The 19938-nt window shown below is 45.1% G+C and overlaps 1 protein-coding gene across 1 annotated transcript in view; it reads left to right on the plus strand.

The window, feature by feature from the left end:
• The window catches only part of LOC110485978 (protein kinase C alpha type), a 230461-nt gene that overhangs the window by 189241 nt on the left and 21282 nt on the right, over nt 1-19938 (plus strand). Inside the window, exons 14-15 of the mRNA XM_036940643.2 lie at nt 8021-8101; nt 11949-12056. Of these exons, the coding sequence (XP_036796538.1) occupies nt 8021-8101; nt 11949-12056 (189 nt within the window). The remainder of the gene's footprint in view (nt 1-8020; nt 8102-11948; nt 12057-19938) is intronic.

The following is a 19938-nucleotide window of genomic DNA, read 5'->3' on the forward strand; positions in this document are numbered from 1 at the left end:
GAGACTGGGAGAGAGAGAGAGACTGGGAGAGGGAGAGAGACTGGGAGAAGGAGAGAGAGACTGGGAGAGGGAGAGAGACTGGGAGACGGACACAGAGAGAGACTGTGAGAGGGAGAGAGAGAGACTGGGAGACGGAGAGAGACTGGGAGAGGGAGAGAGACTGGGAGAGAGATACTGTGAGAGAGAGACACTGGGAGGGAGAGACACTGGGAGAGAGACACTGGGAGAGAGACACTGAAAGAGACTGGGAGAGGGAGAGAGACTGGGAGAGGGAGAGAGACTGGGAGAGGGAGAGAGACTGGGAGAGGGAGAGAGACTGGGAGAGGGAGAGAGACTGGGAGAGGGAGAGAGACTGGGAGAGAGAGAGAGACTGGGAGAGAGAGAGACTGGGAGAGAGAGAGAGACTGGGAGAGAGAGAGAGACTGGGAGAGAGAGAGAGACTGGGAGAGAGACTGGGAGAGAGACAGGGAGAGATACTGGGAGAGAGACACTGGGAGAGAGACACTGGGAGAGAGACACTGGGAGAGAGACACTGAGAGAGAGACACTGAGAGAGACTGGGAGAGGGAGAGAGACTGGGAGAGAGACTGGGAGAGGGAGAGAGACTGGGAGAGGGAGAGAGACTGGGAGAGGGAGAGAGAGACTGGGAGAGGGAGAGAGACTGGGAGAAGGAGAGAGAGAGACTGGGAGAGGGAGAGAGACACAGAGAGAGACACAGAGAGGGAGAGAGACTGGGAGAGGGAGAGAGACTGGGAGAGATACTGGGAGAGAGAGACTGGGAGAGGGAGAGGGAGAGAGACTGGGACAGGGAGATACTGGGAGAGTGAGAGAGACTGGGAGAGAGACTGGGAGAGGGAGAGAGACTGGGAGATATACTGGGGGAGAGACTGGGAGAGATACTGGGAGAGAGAGAGAGACTGGGAGAGGGAGAGATACTGGGAGAGATACTGGGAGAGTGAGAGATACTGGGAGAGAGACTGGGAGAGGGAGAGATACTGGGAGAGAGACTGGGGGAGAGACACTGAGAGAGAGACTGGGAGAGGGAGAGATACTGGGAGAGAGAGACTGGGAGAGACACTGGGAGAGAGACACTGGGAGAGAGACACTGGGAGAGAGAGACTGGGAGAGGGAGAGAGACTGGAAGAAGGAGAGAGAGACTGGGAGAAGGAGAGAGAGACTGGGAGAAGGAGAGAGAGACTGGGAGAGGGAGAGAGACTGGGAAAAGGAGAGAGAGACTGGGAGAGGGAGAGAGACTGGGAGAGGGAGAGAGACTGGGAGAAGGAGAGAGAGACTGGGAGAGGGAGAGAGACACAGAGAGAGACACAGAGAGGGAGAGATACTGGGAGAGAGAGACTGAGAGAGGGAGAGGGAGAGAGACTGGTCAGGGAGATACTGGAAGAGTGAGATACTGGGAGATGGAGAGAGACTGGGAGAGGGAGAGATACTGGGAGAGAGACACTCAGAGAGAGACTGGGAGAGGGAGAGAGACTGGGAGAAGGAGAGAGAGACTGGGAGAGGGAGAGAGACTGGGAGAGAGAGACACTGGGAGGGAGAGACACTGAGAGAGAGACACTGAGAGAGAGACACTGGGAGAGAGACACTGGGAGAGAGACACTGAAAGAGACTGGGAGGGAGAGAGACTGGGAGAGGGAGAGAGACTGGGAGAGAGAGAGAGAGAGAGACTGGGAGAGAGAGAGAGACTGGGAGAGAGAGAGAGAGACTGGGAGAGAGAGAGAGACTGGGAGAGGGAGAGACACTGGGAGAGAGACACTGGGAGAGAGACACTGAGAGAGAGACACAGAGAGACTGGGAGAGGGAGAGAGACTGGGAGAGGGAGAGAGTGGGAGAGGGAGAGAGACTGGGAGAGAGAGAGAGACTGGGAGAGAGAGAGAGACTGGGAGAGAGACTGGGAGAGGGAGAGACACTGGGAGAGAGACACTGGGAGAGAGACACTGGGAGAGAGACTGGGAGAGGGAGAGAGACTGGGAGAGGGAGAGAGACTGGGAGAGAGAGAGAGACTGGGAGAGAGAGAGACTGGGAGAGAGAGAGACTGGGAGAGCGAGAGAGAGAGACTGGGAGAGAGAGAGAGAGAAAGACTGGAAGAGAGAGAGACTGGGAGAGAGAGACTGGGAGAGAGAGACTGGGAGAGAGACTGGGTGAGGGAGAGAGACTGGGAGAGGGAGAGAGACTGGGAGAGTGAGAGAGACTGGGAGAGGGAGAGAGACTGGGAGAGGGAGAGATACTGGGAGAGGGAGACTGGGAGAGGGGAGACCTGCTTTAGCACTATCTTTGGATTGTCCTCTGGCTCCTTGTTTTGGCTTCAAGAACTTCATGTATTCATCTCACGCTGTAACTTGGTCTCCTCGTTTTGACGAACCTGTTTATTAAGGGGAACTTAATAAATGGTTTATAAATATACCGGTTTGAAGTTGATCAATCATTACAGTTATCAATAGTTAGTTCACTGATGTTATTGCTTAACAATGTTTTGTGATTATCAGCCCAATGTTAATATGGCTACTACTAATGGAACAAGAATCAGGACACACCAGATTTGGGGTCAATTCCGAATTGAGTTGTGAATTGCTATTTAATTCCAATGAATTCACCTCACCGTTCAAGTAAAATTCAATTCAATGCAATTCATTCAAATGGCTAATGTACTCTACACGTCACTATACACATTTTTATTTTTTACATCAATCATAGATGGTTACCAATTATATGTTACAGTAAATTATTTTAAAAAAACAGGAGATCTATACATTGCCCAGGAAATGCGTTCCCTGTTGCAGTGGTAAAGGTATAGATCTACTGGAAAATCTACACATTTCCTATGGTGAATCTATAGATCTACTGGGAAATCTACACATTTCCTATGGTGAATCTGTAGATCTACTGGGAAATCTACACATTTCCTATGGTGAATCTGTAGATCTACTGGGAAATCTACACATTTCCTATGGTGAATCTATAGATCTACTGGGAAATCTACACATTTCCTATGGTGAATCTGTAGATCTACTGGGAAATCTACACATTTCCTATGGTGAATCTGTAGATCTACTGGGAAATCTACACATTTCCTATGGTGAATCTATAGATCTACTGGGAAATCTACACATTTCCTATGGTGAATCTGTAGATCTACTGGGAAATCTACACATTTCCTATGGTGAATCTGTAGATCTACTGGGAAATCTACACATTTCCTATGGTGAATCTATAGATCTACTGGGAAATCTACACATTTCCTTTGGTGAATCTATAGATCTACTGGAAAATCTACACATTTCCTATGGTGAATCTATAGATCTACTGGAAAATCTACACATTTCCTATGGTGAATCTATAGATCTACTGGGAAATCTACACATTTCCTTTGGTGAATCTATAGATCTACTGGAAAATCTACACATTTCCTATGGTGAATCTGTAGATCTACTGGGAAATCTACACATTTCCTATGGTGAATCTGTAGATCTACTGGGAAATCTACACATTTCCTATGGTGAATCTATAGATCTACTGGGAAATCTACACATTTCCTATGGTGAATCTATAGATCTACTGGGAAATCTACACATTTCCTATGATGAATCTATAGATCTACTGGGAAATCTACACATTTCCTATGGTGAATCTATAGATCTACTGGGAAATCTACACATTTCCTATGGTGAATCTATAGATCTACTGGGAAATCTACACATTTCCTATGGTGAATCTATAGATCTACTGGGAAATCTACACATTTCCTATGGTGAATCTATAGATCTACTGGAAAATCTACACATTTCCTATGGTGAATCTATAGATCTACTGGAAAACCTTTTTTCAGTTATTCGCTCCAAATTTCTCCAGAAATGTGGTTGTTTGTGCTTCACATTACCGGTTGTGGGGTTGTAGGCGTTGCCAATATTGCTGATGACCTTCCTGTAGACCAAAGTAGTTTCAGTGTTGAACGGTCCTTTGTGTTGCTTGCGGGACCGCCTCTCTGTCAGTACAAATCAAATCAAATGTATTTATATAGCCCTTCGTACATCAGCTGATATCTCAAAGTGCTGTACAGCCTAAAACCCCAAACAGCAAGCAATGCAGGTGTAGAAGCACGGTGGCTAGGAAAAACTCCCTAGAAAGTCCAAAACCTAGGAAGAAACCTAGAGAGGAACCAGGCTATGTGGGGTGGCCAGTCCTCTTCTGGCTGTGCCGGGCGGAGATTATAACAGAACATGGCCAAGCTGTTCAAATGTTCATAAATGACCAGCATGGTCCAATAATAATAAGGCAGAACAGTTGAAACTGGAGCAGCAGCACGGCCAGGTGGACTGGGGACAGCAAGGAGTCATCATGTCAGGTAGTCCTGAGGCATGGTCCTAGGGCTCAGGTCCTCCGAGAGAGAGAAAGAAAGAGAGAAAGAGAGAATTAGAGAGAGCACACTTAAATTCACACAGGACACCGAATAGGACAGGAGAAGTACTCCAGATATAACAAACTGACCCTAGGCCCCCCGACACATAAACTACTGCAGCTATAGAACATTGTGCAAGGTTATTGTCCATTGTGCCAATGAAGCTGTTATGCTACACCCTTGGGAGTGTGGTGTCAGGAAAATAACCTCACGCTCAACGTCAACAAAACAAAGGAGATGAGAACTTGTTCTCAACTTGCCTACCTGGTTAAATAAAGGTCAAAATAAAAATAAATAAAATAAAAAATAAATACTGGAGGCTGAGACAGTACATCTGAGAATGCCACTCTTGGTCGTTCTGTGAAGGCAAAAATATGACACGTTCTTAGGTACATTATGATGACGTCATAATGCCTTCCAAGATGCTCATAATGAACCAGTCATTTGGGCCTGTCCGAATACCAATGCTAGTTTTATAGTATGTGAAACTTCAGAACGGTAGGATGCTTGAAATGCCGGGGTGTCATACTCAGCTTTTCATCTATTATGAATTGACAGCATGCCATTGAGGAAGAGAATAATCCTATCAGACCACACGTGTGTTTGGAGATAGCTGTTAATCAGAAGCGGGAACGGTCCAAAATGAACGAATGGCGTGAACAAACGTCATCGTGCGTTTAGAAGGCGCCTTCTCAATATGGACGAGCCTAGTATGTTGTTGCTTACTGCACACATTTTTTTCCCTGAACAGTATGTTCTAAATAGTATGTAGTGTGGTTCGTACATTTAGTACCCAGTGGCACATAAAAAATAGATTTTATAAAACACAAGGGCTCATACATCCAGGTTTGTGATTGCGTGCCAGTGTAGGAGTGCGTGTATGTGTGAGGAATGAATGAGTGTTTGTGTGTGTCCAGCTCACTAAAGCCCGAAGGTAAGTGGCTTGCGTGCCAAGACAGCACAGTGCAGAGCCAGAGGTGCCTCTCAGGGCTCCCAAGGGGCAGGTGGAGGTCAGGTGTTACACAGAAAAGGTCACAGGGCAATGTGGAACAGAACTGCTCTCACATATCACACCTACCAGGTGATGGTGGGGGGAAAAGGTGTGTGTGTACGTGTGTATGTGTGTACATGTGTGCCTCCAGAAACCATCGGTGTATCTGCAGGGAGACTAACCTTGGTCAGCATCAGACTTAGAGGGCTCTCACATACAACCTTTTTTTTCTTGAGAAAGAAAGTGAGAGAGAGAGTGTGAGGGTGTACCAGAGGGGGGGGGGGGGGGGTGTGATAGAGAGAGGAAGAAAGAATAGAGTTTGGGTGCTTGTATGGGGTTAACAGGGGTTTAACACCAACTACATCAGCAGTGTAGCTCTGATCAGCTCATTTAAAGCTTAACATTACTTATTCATAATCACTGCATATCATCATCTGTTATGTATGTATATATATATATATATATATATATATATATATATATATATATATACCTATTCATAAGAATTTAACCTATTTCATATTCTTACAGTCATGGTGGGTGACTATTAAAGGTGGTGTATTAAGGCGTGACGACCATCTTTGATTACGATGGACTGTGCAGTGCCTCTTCAAATAAGACACACACACACACACACCCACAAAGACACACTCCTTATACTGTGCGTGAAAAACAAAGCACTGACCTCTTTCCCCACCTCATCTCCATGACATAATTGCCTATCTTTTTATTGATGACCTTCCTCTGGCAAACCCCTCGCTTTTCCTCTTCTCTCTTGTCCTCTTTTCGGGTCTCTCTGTATTCCCCCCCCTCCCCCCCCAGTGGAGCAGGGGAGGGGAGGGGAGAAAGAGGGAGTGTTGATTCATTCATTTCTGCCATCATTTCTTGAACCCGTCCTCTGAAAAGCGGTTCCCGTTTGCAACACTGTCCCACAGGACACCGTAAGACCCGTGCTTTCCTTCCGATGCTCTTCAGTCGTGTTGTTCTCCACTTCCACCATATGTTCAATGGACGACCCGTTTTACATGCACATGCATGCACAATGTGTTCCTGGGCGGACTTAACCCAGCTGTTATTGCACAAGTAGAGATGCCCCACTTCACAAAACGATAACGTTGTCTCCCTCCATTCGTTTAGCACCAGTGAACTCTCCCGTGGACGTCGCAACAGTACTTTCCTTTGCATCACTGGATTCCCCCCCCCCCCCCCCCCCCTCTACGACAGGGCAGTGCTTCGCTCCAGCCAGGCTGTCTCATGTCTCCATTAGAATGGATCCAGTGATACGCTAGGGGGGTCACAGCAGCAGATGGTGAAACTGGTTGACAGGATGTACCTGCTCTCTCGGTGATGAACCAGGTTCCCTCTAGAAGAGGATGCTAATTGCTAATAAGAGCTAGATTGACTGGTGGGGCGAGTGTGGATGGCCTGTGTCTCGGGCTCTCCCTGGCACTTAGCGATAGACCGTTAGCAATAGACGTATCGTGCCGACAATGTGAAAGGCTTTTGTGTGTGTGTGTGTGTGTGTTATGTGTCCATATGAATGTGTTACAGTAGCTGATGCAGAGTGTGAGACTAAAATGTATAAATATGTGTGTGTGCCTGTCTCTTTGTCTGTAATGTGTATATACTTTGCCAACATTTCAGTTTCTGTGAACATGTACATTGTCTTATCTAATCCCATGTAACTCTTTTCATCCCTCACTTTCGCTCGCTCTGTCTCTCTCGCTCTCTCTCGCTCTCTCTGTCTCTCTCGCTCGCTCTGTCTCTCTCGCTTGCTCTGTCTCTCGCTCGCTCTGTCTCTCTCGCTCGCTCTGTCTCTCTCGCTCGCTCGCTCTCTCTCGCTCGCTCTGTCTCTCTCGCTCGCTCTCTCTCGCTCGCTCTGTCTCTCTCGCTCGCTCTGTCTCTCTCGCTCTCTCTCTCTCTCTCGCTCTCTCTCTCTCTCTCGCTCTCTCTCTGTCTCAATCGCTCTCTCTCTCTCTGTCTCTCTCGCTCTCTCTCTGTCTCTCTCGCTCTCTCTCTGTCTCTCTCTCTCGCTCTCTCTCTCGCTCTCTCTGTCTCTCTCTCGCTCTTTCTCTGTCTCTCTCTCGCTCTTTCTCTGTCTCTCTCTCGCTCTTTCTCTGTCTCTCTCTCGCTCTCTCTCTGTCTCTCTCTCACTCTCTCTCTGTCTCTCTCTCGCTCTCTCTCGTCTCTCACTTGCTCTCTCTCGTCTCTCACTCGCTCTCTCTTGTCTCTCACTCGCTCCCTCTGTCTCTTTCTCTGTCTCTCTCGCTCTCTCTCTGTCTCAATCGCTCTCTCTCTCTCTCTGTCTCTCTCGCTCTCTCTCTGTCTCTCTCTCTCGCTCTCTCTCTCGCTCTCTCTGTCTCTCTCTCGCTCTTTCTCTGTCTCTCTCTCGCTCTTTCTCTGTCTCTCTCTCGCTCTCTCTCTGTCTCTCTCTCACTCTCTCTCTGTCTCTCTCTCGCTCTCTCTCGTCTCTCACTCGCTCTCTCTCGTCTCTCACTCGCTCTCTCTTGTCTCTCACTCGCTCCCTCTGTCTCTTTCTCTGTCTCTCTCGCTCTTTCTCTCTCGCTCTCTCTCTGTCTCTCTCGTCTCGTCTCTCACTCGCTCTCTCTGTCTCTCCAGATTATTGCATATCAGCCATATGGGTTATCAGTGGATTGGTGGGCATACGGAGTGCTGCTCTACGAAATGTTGGCAGGACAGGTGAGTGTGTCTCCCACCTCTCTCCACACACAGACAAACACACACAGAGACACACTCGTGCAAATCCTTCAGGTTTCTAGATAAAGACACAGCCGGGTCACCTTCACACTGACTTTACAGTAATCCTGTCTCATGAGAACAAAAGCACACACTCACGCACACTGTCGTCATCCATCTGCCCTCCTCTCGTGGGACATGGAGTCATTTTGGACATTTTCGCCCCCACACCTTCTCTCATGCCTGTGTATGTATTCCCAGCCTGGTCTCATAGACTAGACATAACATGGTAAACGCAAATCCGGGACACTCAAATTAGTATGATATGTTACGTTTGGTATGGTTAATTAAGGCAAAAATGAAAGTACGAATGAACGCGAACGTCTAGCAACCCAAAGGTTGCAAGTTCAAATCTCATCATGAACAACTTAGCTTTTTAGCTACTTTGCAACTACTTAGTATGTTAGCTAACCTTAAACCTAACCCTTCCCCTAACCCCCCTTAAAACCACTCCTCAACATAGCCCTAACCTTAACTCCTAGCCTAGGTAACGAAGCCACCTAGCTAGAATTCATAACACATCATACGTTTTGCAAATTCATAATATATTGTACATTCTGAAAATTCGTAACATATTGTACGTTTTGCAAATTCGTAACATATAATGTGAATTGTAATTCGTAACATATCATAAGAAATGGAGTGTCTCAGATTTCCGTACAGAATAATATGAAATGCTTTGAGAGCAGGTTGATATTCTGTGCCCTAACCCTTTATACTTATGGGAATTGGCCTATATGAATAGGGCTAAATTGTAATGTTTCTTACAGAAGAAATATGAAAGCATATGCATAACCATGGTAGCAGTTGAAAGGGAACAGTTTGGAGATTATGGGGAAATTATTAGACCAAAGTTGAGGACACAACAGTCCTCCTGACACAATACTGAATCCAAACACTACACTGTGGATTTTAAGTGCAGTATACATTTACTGTTCTTGTGGATGCGTTTGTTGATAACGAAATCTGAAAATACACTGGATACATTAAGTTTCATGATAAGAATTTGCCTGTAAAATGTGGGGTAGGTGCAACCTAAGACAAAGAAATGGGTTAGAGTGAGAGGACTAACTGCTGCCTGTGAGTGGCCACACACCTCTCCAAAGTGTGCACGGTCCCAAAGTCATTTCAGTGCACTTTTAGACTCAAAGAAGAGTCTTCAACTATTTGGTCCACATAGAAAGTGGCCGTGGGTGCATTCAGGTGCGCGTGACGCGGTGAATTCTCTTCACAATAGACAAACATCAAACATAGGGGCGGCAGGGTAGCCTAGTGGGTAGCCTAGTGGTTAGACACCTCTTGCGTTGAGATGCAGTGTCTTAGACCAATGCGCCACTCGGGAGCCCATCCTCCTATGGCTCCTCTCACCAGCCTACACTGTACACTACATAGGGTATAGCCATAGAGGGCGCCATTTAAGATGCGGCCAGGGCTAACTCCCTGCTGCCGTGTTCAGTAGGTGTGATGGGTTTGTTCACTCCCTGTGTGTCTGGGGCGCCAGTGGCCAGGAGCTTCATCCTGTCCCGTTCACTGGGCAGAAACAGACGGCGTGATGAACGAGCAGCAGCCCAGCCATCCACTGAGAGAAGTCCCTGGGGCAGGAAAATGTTGTTAGCAACTTTGGGTTTTTATACCCCTTTTACAGTACACACTCACAGGCCGAAAGTAGTTCATTTGGCTTATATGGCCTCAGGATTGTAGGGGGGGGGGTTCCCTCTCAAGAGGGTGTTCAGTGCAGTGTACTGTATATCAGATAAAGAGAGCAGAAAGCAACCTAGGTATCTCTTGCCAAAGGGTTTTAGTCTAGTGGAAATGAAAAATAATACATTTATGAAGTGCCATAATGCACACATTATGGTTAGTAATGATGGAGGTGGAGGGAGGAAATAGCTGGACCATCTAGTCCATTTCCCTCCCAGCTGGCAATTTTTGTCTGGAACTTGTTTCTTGCACTCTCTACGCTCCAGATCTCTTTCGTTGATTTTTATCTTCCGTTTTGTAACTTTCTCTCTCTCTCTCTCTCTCTCTCTCTCTCTCTCTCTCTCTGTCTCTCTGTCTCTCTCTCTCTCTCAACAAGCCACCATAACAACCCTTATTCAGTTGTACTACTGGACTGGGAAAGGATAGAATATACACACATCCAATGGCTTTGAGCAGGCGCCTTGGTACCGAAGTGTAAATGGTTCATAAATTAAATTCTTCCAAGTGTGTGTTTTTTATGACAATATTTGGAACTTTAGACCATTGAAGGGTTAACATGATTAGTTGAAGGTTAGTTCATGTTTATTCTGTTTTTGGACCGATAATGCCCCTGGCAACAACCTTTTGGACTTCATTTTCCCCCGCAATACTCTGTTCAAATAGGCTTGGAATCCCCTGACGAGCTGTTTTAAGCAGTCCTGTGAGGCCCGCTCTTCTGGCTGTTTGTGTAGCCAGCATTACCTTTCTAATCGTCTTTGTTCTCCTAAAATTCCATTAAGGCTTTTTATAAAGTTGACATTTGCAATTCAGACTTCTACTAAACTGGGCCCTGTTTAGAAACGACCCCTGAAAAATAGCTGTGACATTAAGATACCAGATAGATTATCATGAATTTACCCGTTTGATTAAAGGTGAAGGTCAAAATGACTGATAAGACATAATGTTTTAGGTCATTACAGATGTACTACATATTCTGATGTGTTAACGTTTACATGATATTGTCAACATATTTACACCATGTATATAACATTCTCAACCTATTTACACCATGTATATAACATTCTCAACCTATTTACACCATGTATATAACATTCCAACCTCTTTACAACGTATATAACATTCCCAACCTATTTACAACATGTATATAACATTCCAACCTCTTTACAACGTATATAACATTCCCAACCTATTTACAAAATGTATATAACATTCTCAACCTATTTACACCATGTATATAACATTCTCAACCTATTTACAAAATGTATATAACATTCCCAACCTATTAACAACATGTATATAACATTCCAACCTCTTTACAACGTATATAACATTCCCAACCTATTTACAACATGTACATAACATTCCCAACCTCTTTACAACGTATATAACATTCCCAACCTATTTACAACGTATATAACATTCCCAACCTCTTTACAATGTATATAACATTCCCAACCTATTTACAACGTATATAACATTCCCAATCTATTTACAACGTATATAACATTCCCAACCTCTTTACAACGTATATAACATTCCCAACCTATTTACAACGTATATAACATTCCCAACCTATTTACAACGTATATAACATTCCCAACCTCTTTACAACGTATATAACATTCCCAACCTCTTTACAACGTATATAACATTCCCAACCTCTTTACAACGTATATAACATTCCCAACCTCTTTACAACATATATAACATTCCCAACCTCTTTACAATGTATATAACATTCCCAACCTCTTTACAACGTATATAACATTCCCAACCTCTTTACAACGTATATAACATTCCCAACCTCTTTACAACGTATATAACATTCCCAACCTCTTTACAACGTATATAACATTCCCAACCTATTTACAACATGTACATAACATTCCCAAACTATTTACAACATGTACATAACATTCCCAACCTCTTTACAACGTATATAACATTCCCAACCTCTTTACAACGTATATAACATTCCCAACCTATTTACATGTACATAACATTCCCAAACTATTTACAACATGTATATAACATTCTCAACCTATTTACAACGTGTATATAACGTTCTATGTAACGTATTGTTCCGCAGCCCCCGTTTGATGGTGAGGACGAGGACGAGCTCTTCCAGTCCATCATGGAGCACAACGTGTCGTACCCCAAGCAAATGTCCAAAGAGGCCGTGTCCATCTGCAAAGGGGTGAGTATGACCTTTGACCCAAAGAACCCTTTGAACCTCCGCCCCATCATAGAAATAGAATTACGGGAACGGAAACTCCCATTGAAGTCAATGTAGTTATTTTTCGATTGCCCCTACGCTGTTGCATCCTGCCTCACAACCATCACCCTTAAACCCATGGTCTTCCCCACTCCCCTTTGAAGCTAGTCTCTCACCCCGTTAACCTTGACCCTTCATGAAGTCAACTTTTTGAAGCCGTATTTACTATGACCTTTATGAAGACACTTTCCATTGACATGTACAGTTGGAAGAGCAGGAAGTGATGCGTCGATAGACTCTATGTCGATTTTTATTTTTTTATTTTTTTATTTCACCTTTATTTAACCAGGTAGGCAAGTTGAGAACAAGTTCTCATTTACAATTGCGACCTGGCCAAGATAAAGCAAAACAGTTCGACACATACAACAACACAGAGTTACACATGGAGTAAAACAAACATACAGTCAATAATACAGCATAAACAAGTCTATATATGATGTGAGCAAATGAGGTGAGATAAGGGAGGTAAAGGCAAAAAAAGGCCATGGTGGCAAAGTAAATACAAATAGCAAGTAAAACACTGGAATGGTAGATTTGCAATGGAAGAATGTGCAAAGTAGAAATAAAAATAATGGTGTGCAAAGGAGCAAAATAAATTAATTAATTAAATACAGTAGGGAAAGAGGTAGTTGTTTGGGCTAAATTATAGGTGGGCTATGTACAGGTGCAGTAATATGTGAGCTGCTCTGACAGTTGGTGCTTAAAGCTAGTGAGGGAGATAAGTGTTTCCAGTTTCAGAGATTTTTGTAGTTCGTTCCAGTCATTGGCAGCAGAGAACTGGAAGGAGAGGCGGCCAAGAAAGAATTGGTTTTGGGGGTGACTAGAGAGATATACCTGCTGGAGCATGTGCTACAGGTGGGAGATGCTATGGTGACCAGCGAGCTGAGATAAGGGGGGACTTTACCTAGCAGGGTCTTGTAGATGACATGGAGCCAGTGGGTTTGGCGACGAGTATGAAGCGAGGGCCAGCCAACGAGAGCGTACAGGTCGCAATGGTGGGTAGAATATGGGGCTTTGGTGACAAAACGGATTGCACTGTGATAGACTGCATCCAATTTGTTGAGTAGGGTATTGGAGGCTATTTTGTAAATTACATCGCCAAAGTCGAGGATTGGTAGGATGGTCAGTTTTACAAGGGTATGTTTGGCAGCATGAGTGAAGGATGCTTTGTTGCGAAATAGGAAGCCAATTCTAGATTTAACTTTGGATTGGAGATGTTGGATATGGGTCTGGAAGGAGAGTTTACAGTCTAACCAGACACCTAAGTATTTGTAGTTGTCCACGTATTCTAAGTCAGAGCCGTCCAGAGTAGTGATGTTGGACAGGCGGGCAGGTGCAGGTAGCGATCGGTTGAAGAGCATGCATTTAGTTTTACTTGTATTTAAGAGCAATTGGAGGCCACGGAAGGAGAGTTGTATGGCATTGAAACTTGCCTGGAGGGTTGTTAACACAGTGACCAAAGAAGGGCCAGAAGTATACAGAATGGTGTCGTCTGCGTAGAGGTGGATCAGAGACTCACCAGCAGCAAGAGCGACCTCATTGATGTATACAGAGAAGAGAGTCGGTCCAAGAATTGAACCCTGTGGCACCCCCATAGAGGCTGCCAGAGGTCCGGACAGCAGATCCTCCGATTTGACACACTGAACTCTATCAGAGAAGTAGTTGGTGAACCAGGCGAGGCAATCATTTGTGAAACCAAGGCTGTCGAGTCTGCCGATGAGGATGTGGTGATTGACAGAGTCGAAAGCCTTGGCCAGATCAATGAATACGGCTGCACAGTAATGTTTCTTATCGATGGCGGTTAAGATATCATTTAGGACCTTGAGCGTTGCTGAGGTGCACCCATGACCAGCTCTGAAACCAGATTGCATAGCAGAGAAGGTATGGTGAGATTCGAAATGATCGGTAATCTGTTTGTTGACTTGGCTTTCGAAGACCTTAGAAAGGCATGGTAGGATAGATATAAGTCTGTTGCAGTTTGGGTCAAGAGTGTCCCCCCCTTTGAAGAGGGGGATGACCGCAGCTGCTTTCCAATCTTTGGGAATCTCAGACGACACGAAAGAGAGGTTGAACAGGCTAGTAATAGGGGTGGCAACAATTTCGGCAGATAATTTTAGAAAGAAAGGGTCCAGATTGTCTAGCCCGGGTGATTTGTAGGGGTCCAGATTTTGCAGCTCTTTCAGAACATCAGCTGAACGGATTTGGGAGAAGGAGAAATGGGGAAGGCTTGGGCGAGTTGCTGTGGGGGGTGCAGTGCTGTTGACCGGGGTAGGAGTAGCCAGGTGGAAAGCATGGCCAGCCGTAGAAAAATGCTTATTGAAATTCTCAATTATGGTGGATTTATCAGTGGTGACAGTGTTTCCTATCTTCAGTGCAGTGGGCAGCTGGGAGGAGGTGTTCTTATTCTCCATGGACTTTACAGTGTCCCAGAACTTTTTTGTGTTAGTGTTGCAGGAAGCAAATTTCTGCTTGAAAAAGCTAACCTTAGCTTTTCTAACTGCCTGTGTATAATGGTTTCTAGCTTCCCTGAACAGCTGCATATCACGGGGGCTGTTCGATGCTAATGCAGAACGCCATAGGATGTTTTTGTGTTGGTTAAGGGCAGTCAGGTCTGGGGAGAACCAAGGGCTATATCTGTTCCTGGTTCTAAATTTCTTGAATGGGGCGTGTTTATTTAAGATGGTTAGGAAGGCATTTTTTTTTTTAAATGTCGATAGACTCTATGTCGATAGATATGACTGACTTTGGCACGTAGCCTTTAGACTAAAGGTTATGTCATTGAAGGATCTATCACTGTAGCCTGCAGGCACGGGTTTACTACCTAGATAGCGAAGGGCATACTGTACTATAGGGGGGTAGTGGATTCAAAACAAGCGGAATTGGAGAAGCATGGTGATGAGTTATGGATGTGTGTACCTCACCCCTATTCATCACCAATAATAGTGCCCACCTGTGTAATGGTGGGTGGCCGTCTACGCTCCTTGAAGGTCCTTTAGATCAAATAGTGTCTGTTACAGGTGCATAGGTTTCAAAATGGGAGTAGAAGGAGAGACGGAGACTTAAAAGCTTAAAACTAATTTTTCCTTATTTTTGACTGTTGGTCTTCATCTCTCATAGTACCCACCTGTGTGCATATATTGGACGGCAGCCATATTGTGGCAAAATAAAATAAAATGTAAAGGCAGAGAGAGAGAGCGAGAAACATAGGGAAAGGTGTGCCTGTGTGAGAGGAGAGGGGAAGACACTAATAACACGAGCAGGAGGAGAGATGGAACGTTCCAGGGCTGAGCCGAGTCAACGAACTGTGTGATAACACACTCGTGTCCACACCTCCCCACTTAAACCCCCAGAGCTCTCACATCCTCTACCTCTCTATCAGTCTCTCTCCATCAGTCTCTCTCCATCAGTCTCTCTCTATCAGTCTCTCTCTCTGTCTGCCTGCCTGCCTTTCTTTCTTTCTTTCTTTCTTTCTTTCTTTCTTTCTTTCTTTCTTTCTATATTTATTTCTATATTTATTTCCTTTCTTCCTTCTATATTTATTTCCTTAATAGCCTGTGGCACCCTGTCTCTCTGTCAGTGGAAGAGAGTGAGGCCACTCCATTGTTTCTGCAGATGGGGGATTGCTTTGATCCAATGCTCTGCCTTTGTGGACGGGCCATCCTCTAAGGCTGGCGTGAATAAAAGGTCTCGGGGAGGTTTGTGTGCCTGTGTTCTAGCAAGGAGAGAACACTGAGAACCTGGTCATGATCCCTTAGCTCACCAGCCACAGACTGACTGATTCTCAGACCTCAAGTTGACATTTTGAAGGTGAAGGTCCAGCAAAGCAGACAGGATTCCGTTTGCAGCGTACAAGGGTTCCCTTTTCACAACGTGTAGGGGAACCGCATGACCTGTGAACACGACCCTGACAATTACTGTTTCCTTTTCCCCTGCTGTGACATACACACACACACACATGTCTAAGTCACAATTCTGACGCTGCCACCAACAGACGACAGGAGTAGAAAGGGACTGGCTGTCATTTTAGGAGTTGTTACATTACCCAGAATGCTTTGCTGCCACCACCACTCTCCGGGGGGTGAAGACATCAAAACTATGAAATAACACATATATATATATATATATATATATAGAACATATAACACATATGGAATCATGTAGTAACCAAAAAATTGTTAAACAAATCAAAATATATTTGAGATTCTTCAAAGTAGCCACCCTTTGCCTTGATGACAGCTTTGCACACTCTTGGCATTCTCTCAACCAGCTTCATGAGCCTCAGAAATTGCAGCCCAAATAAATGCTTCACAAAGTTCAAGTAACAGACACATCTTGACATCAACTGTTCAGAGGAGAAATTGCTGCAGAGAAACCACTACTAAAGGACGCCAATAAGAAGAAGAGATTTGCTTGGGCCAAGAAACATGAACAATAGACATTAGACCGGAAATCTGTCCTTTGGCCTGATGAGTCCAAATTTTAGATTTTTGGTTCCAACCGCTGTGTCTTTGTGAGACACAGAGTAGGTGAACGGTTGATCTCCGCATGTGTGGTTCCCACCGTAAAGCATGGAAGAGGAGGTGTGATGGTGTGGGTGAGCTTTGCTGGTGACACTGTCAGTGATTTATTTAGAATTCAAGGCATTCTTAACCAGCATGGCTACCACAGTATTCTGCAGCGATATACCAATCCTTATCCCAGTCTGCTGTTCCCACATGCTTCAAGAGGGCCACCATTGTTCCTGTTCCCAAGAAAGCTAAGGTAACTGAGGTAAACGTCATCATGAAGTGCTTTGAGACACTAGTCAAGGACTATATCACCTCCACCCTACCTGTCACCCTAGACTCACTCCAATTTGCTTACCGCCACAATAGGTCCACAGACGACGCAATCGCAACCACACTGCACACTGCCCTAACCCATCTGGACAAGAGGAATACCTATGTGAGATTGCTGTTCTACAGCTCAGCATTTAACACCATAGTACCCTCCAAGCTCGTCATCAAGCTCGAGATCCTGGGTCTCGACCCCGCCCTGTGCAACTGGGTACTGGACTTCCTGACGGGCTGCCCCCAGGTGGTGAGGGTAGGTAACAACATCTCCACCCCGCTGATCCTCAACACTGTGACCCCACAAGGGTGCGTTCTGAGCCCTCTCCTGTACTCCCTGTTCACCCACGACTTCGTGGCCATGCACGCCTCCAACTCAATCATCAAGTTTGCGGACGACACTACAGTGGTAGGTTTGATTACCAACAACGACGAGACTGCCTACAGGGAGGAGGTGAGGGCCCTCGGAGTGTGGTGTCAGGAAAATAACCTCACACTCAACGTCAACAAAACAAAGGAGATGATTGTGGACTACAGGAAACAGCAGAGGGAGCACCCCCCTATCCACATTGACGGGACAGTAGTGGAGAGGGTAGTAAGTTTTAAGTTCCTCGGCGTACACATCACGGATAAACTGAATTGGTCCACCCACACAGACAGCGTTGTGAAGAAGGCGCAGCAGCGCCTCTTCAACCTCAGGAGGCTGAAGAAATTCAGCTTGTCACCAAAAGCACTCACAAACTTCTACAGATGCACAATCGAGAGCATCCTGTCGGGCTGTATCACCGCCTGGTATGGCAACTGCTCCGCCCACAACCGTAAGGCTCTCCAGAGGGTAGTGAGGTCTGCACAACGCATCACCGGGGGCAAACTACCTGCCCTCCAGGACACCTACACCACCCGATGTCACAGGAAGGCCATAAAGATCATCAAGGACAACAACCACCCGAGCCACTGCCTGTTCACCCCGCTATCATCCAGAAGGCGAGGTCAGTACAGGTGCATCAAAGCAGGGACCGAGAGACTGAAAAACAGCTTCTATCTCAAGGCCATCAGACTGTTAAACAGCCACCACTAACATTGAGTGGCTGCTGCCAACATACTGACTCAACTCCAGCCACTTTAATAATGGAAATTGATGGGAATTGATGTAAAAATGTATCACTAGCCACTTTAAACAATGCCACTTAATATAATGTTTACATACCCTACATTACTCATCTCATATGTATATGTATATACTGTACTCTATATCATCTACTGCATCTTGCCATCTTTATGTAATACATGTATCACTAGCCACTTTAAACTATGCCACTTTATGTTTATATACCCTACATTACTCATCTCATATGTATATACTGTACTCTATACCATCTACTGCATCTTGCCTATGCCGTTCTGTACCATCATTCATTCATATATCTTCATGTACATATTCTTCATCCCTTTACACTTGTGTGTGTATAAGGTAGTATTTGTGGAATTGTTAGGTTAGTTTACTCGTTGGTTATTACTGCATTGTCGGAACTAGAAGCACAAGCATTTCGCTACACTCGCATTAACATCTGCTAACCATGTGTATGTGACAAATACAATTTGATTTGATTTGATCCCATCTGGTTTGCGCTCAGTGGGACTATCATTTATTTTTCAACATGTCAATGACCCAACACACCTCCAAGCTGTGTATGGGCTATTTGACCAAGAGGGAGAGTGATGGAATGCTGCATTGGATGACCTGGCCTCCACAATCACCCAACCTTAACCCAATTGAGATGGTTTGGGATGAGTTGGACCGCAGAGTGAAGGAAAAGCAGCCAACAAGTACTCAGCATATGTGGGAACTTTGTCAAAACTGTTGGAAAAGCATTCCAGGTGAAGCTTGGTTGAGAGAATGCCAAGAGTGTGCGAAGCTGTCATCAAGTTAAAGGGTGGCTAAGTTATTGGATTTGTTTTGCTCCCCCATCCTATGCTAACCTACAGTATATGCCGCTATACCCAGATGCTATGTTGCTGCTATGTTGCTGCATCCAAACTGCCAAGTTTCAAACAAAAAATAAATTGCTATGGATATCTTCCTCCCACAACAGAGACTCTGGTCAAAAGTAGTGCACTACATAGGGAATAGGGTGCCATTTTGGACGCAGTCATTAATACTTTTTCTCTCGTTACATTTCAATTACAACAAATTATGTTTTTCGGTAAAGATAGTGGAGTACTGTACCTGCCAGGCTGGCTATGCAACCAATTTCACCCCCTGCTTATGTAACATACGCCCACCGACAGACACACACTCCTAATGAGCATTATGTTCCAACGTGAGTGGGCAACTTTCTAATAGGGCTATTTAAGTCCATGCACGCTGTTGTGAAACTTAAAGAAAGAAAGAGAGGAGAAAGAGCTAGAATTCGTGTTCAACTAGGAAAATACACTGCTGTAAAATATACTGTTTCCTTAAAATGTGTATAGAATGTTTAAGCTGGAAGTAGAAGCCTAAGTGTTGCAATCCAAGATGGCATCGCAGTCGGACGTGTGTTTGTCTTGTCCCATGTAAATAGTCGGTTTCGTTGCTTGTTTTTTTTGTATATATTTTAATCTCACTTTCCACCTACGATCTAAATATACTTTCCTGCAACCCACCTCGCCCAATGTGGTACGGATCTGCAATTTTTATGCATTATAACTGGAACCTCCATCAGAAGCGTACTAGCTAGTAGTCACTGTTAGCCACGGCTAGCGGTCTTCACCTTTTATCTCGGACACCAGCCAGCTTTAGCTCGGTCAATACATGCCAGTCTGCACATCGCGATATCAACCCAGAGCATATCGGTTTCAACCGGCTTTTCCGTTGCGATGTCGCCAAAGACCCATCTGCTAAAGACCCTTCTGTAACCGTAAAAGCCTTGGTCTCATGCATGTTAACATCAGAAGCCTCCTCCCTAAATGTGTTTTATTCACTGCTTTAGCACACT

This window comes from Oncorhynchus mykiss, chromosome 13 (genome assembly GCF_057628025.1).
Source record: "Oncorhynchus mykiss isolate SJ-2025 chromosome 13, ASM5762802v1, whole genome shotgun sequence".
Classification (NCBI taxonomy): domain Eukaryota; kingdom Metazoa; phylum Chordata; class Actinopteri; order Salmoniformes; family Salmonidae; genus Oncorhynchus; species Oncorhynchus mykiss.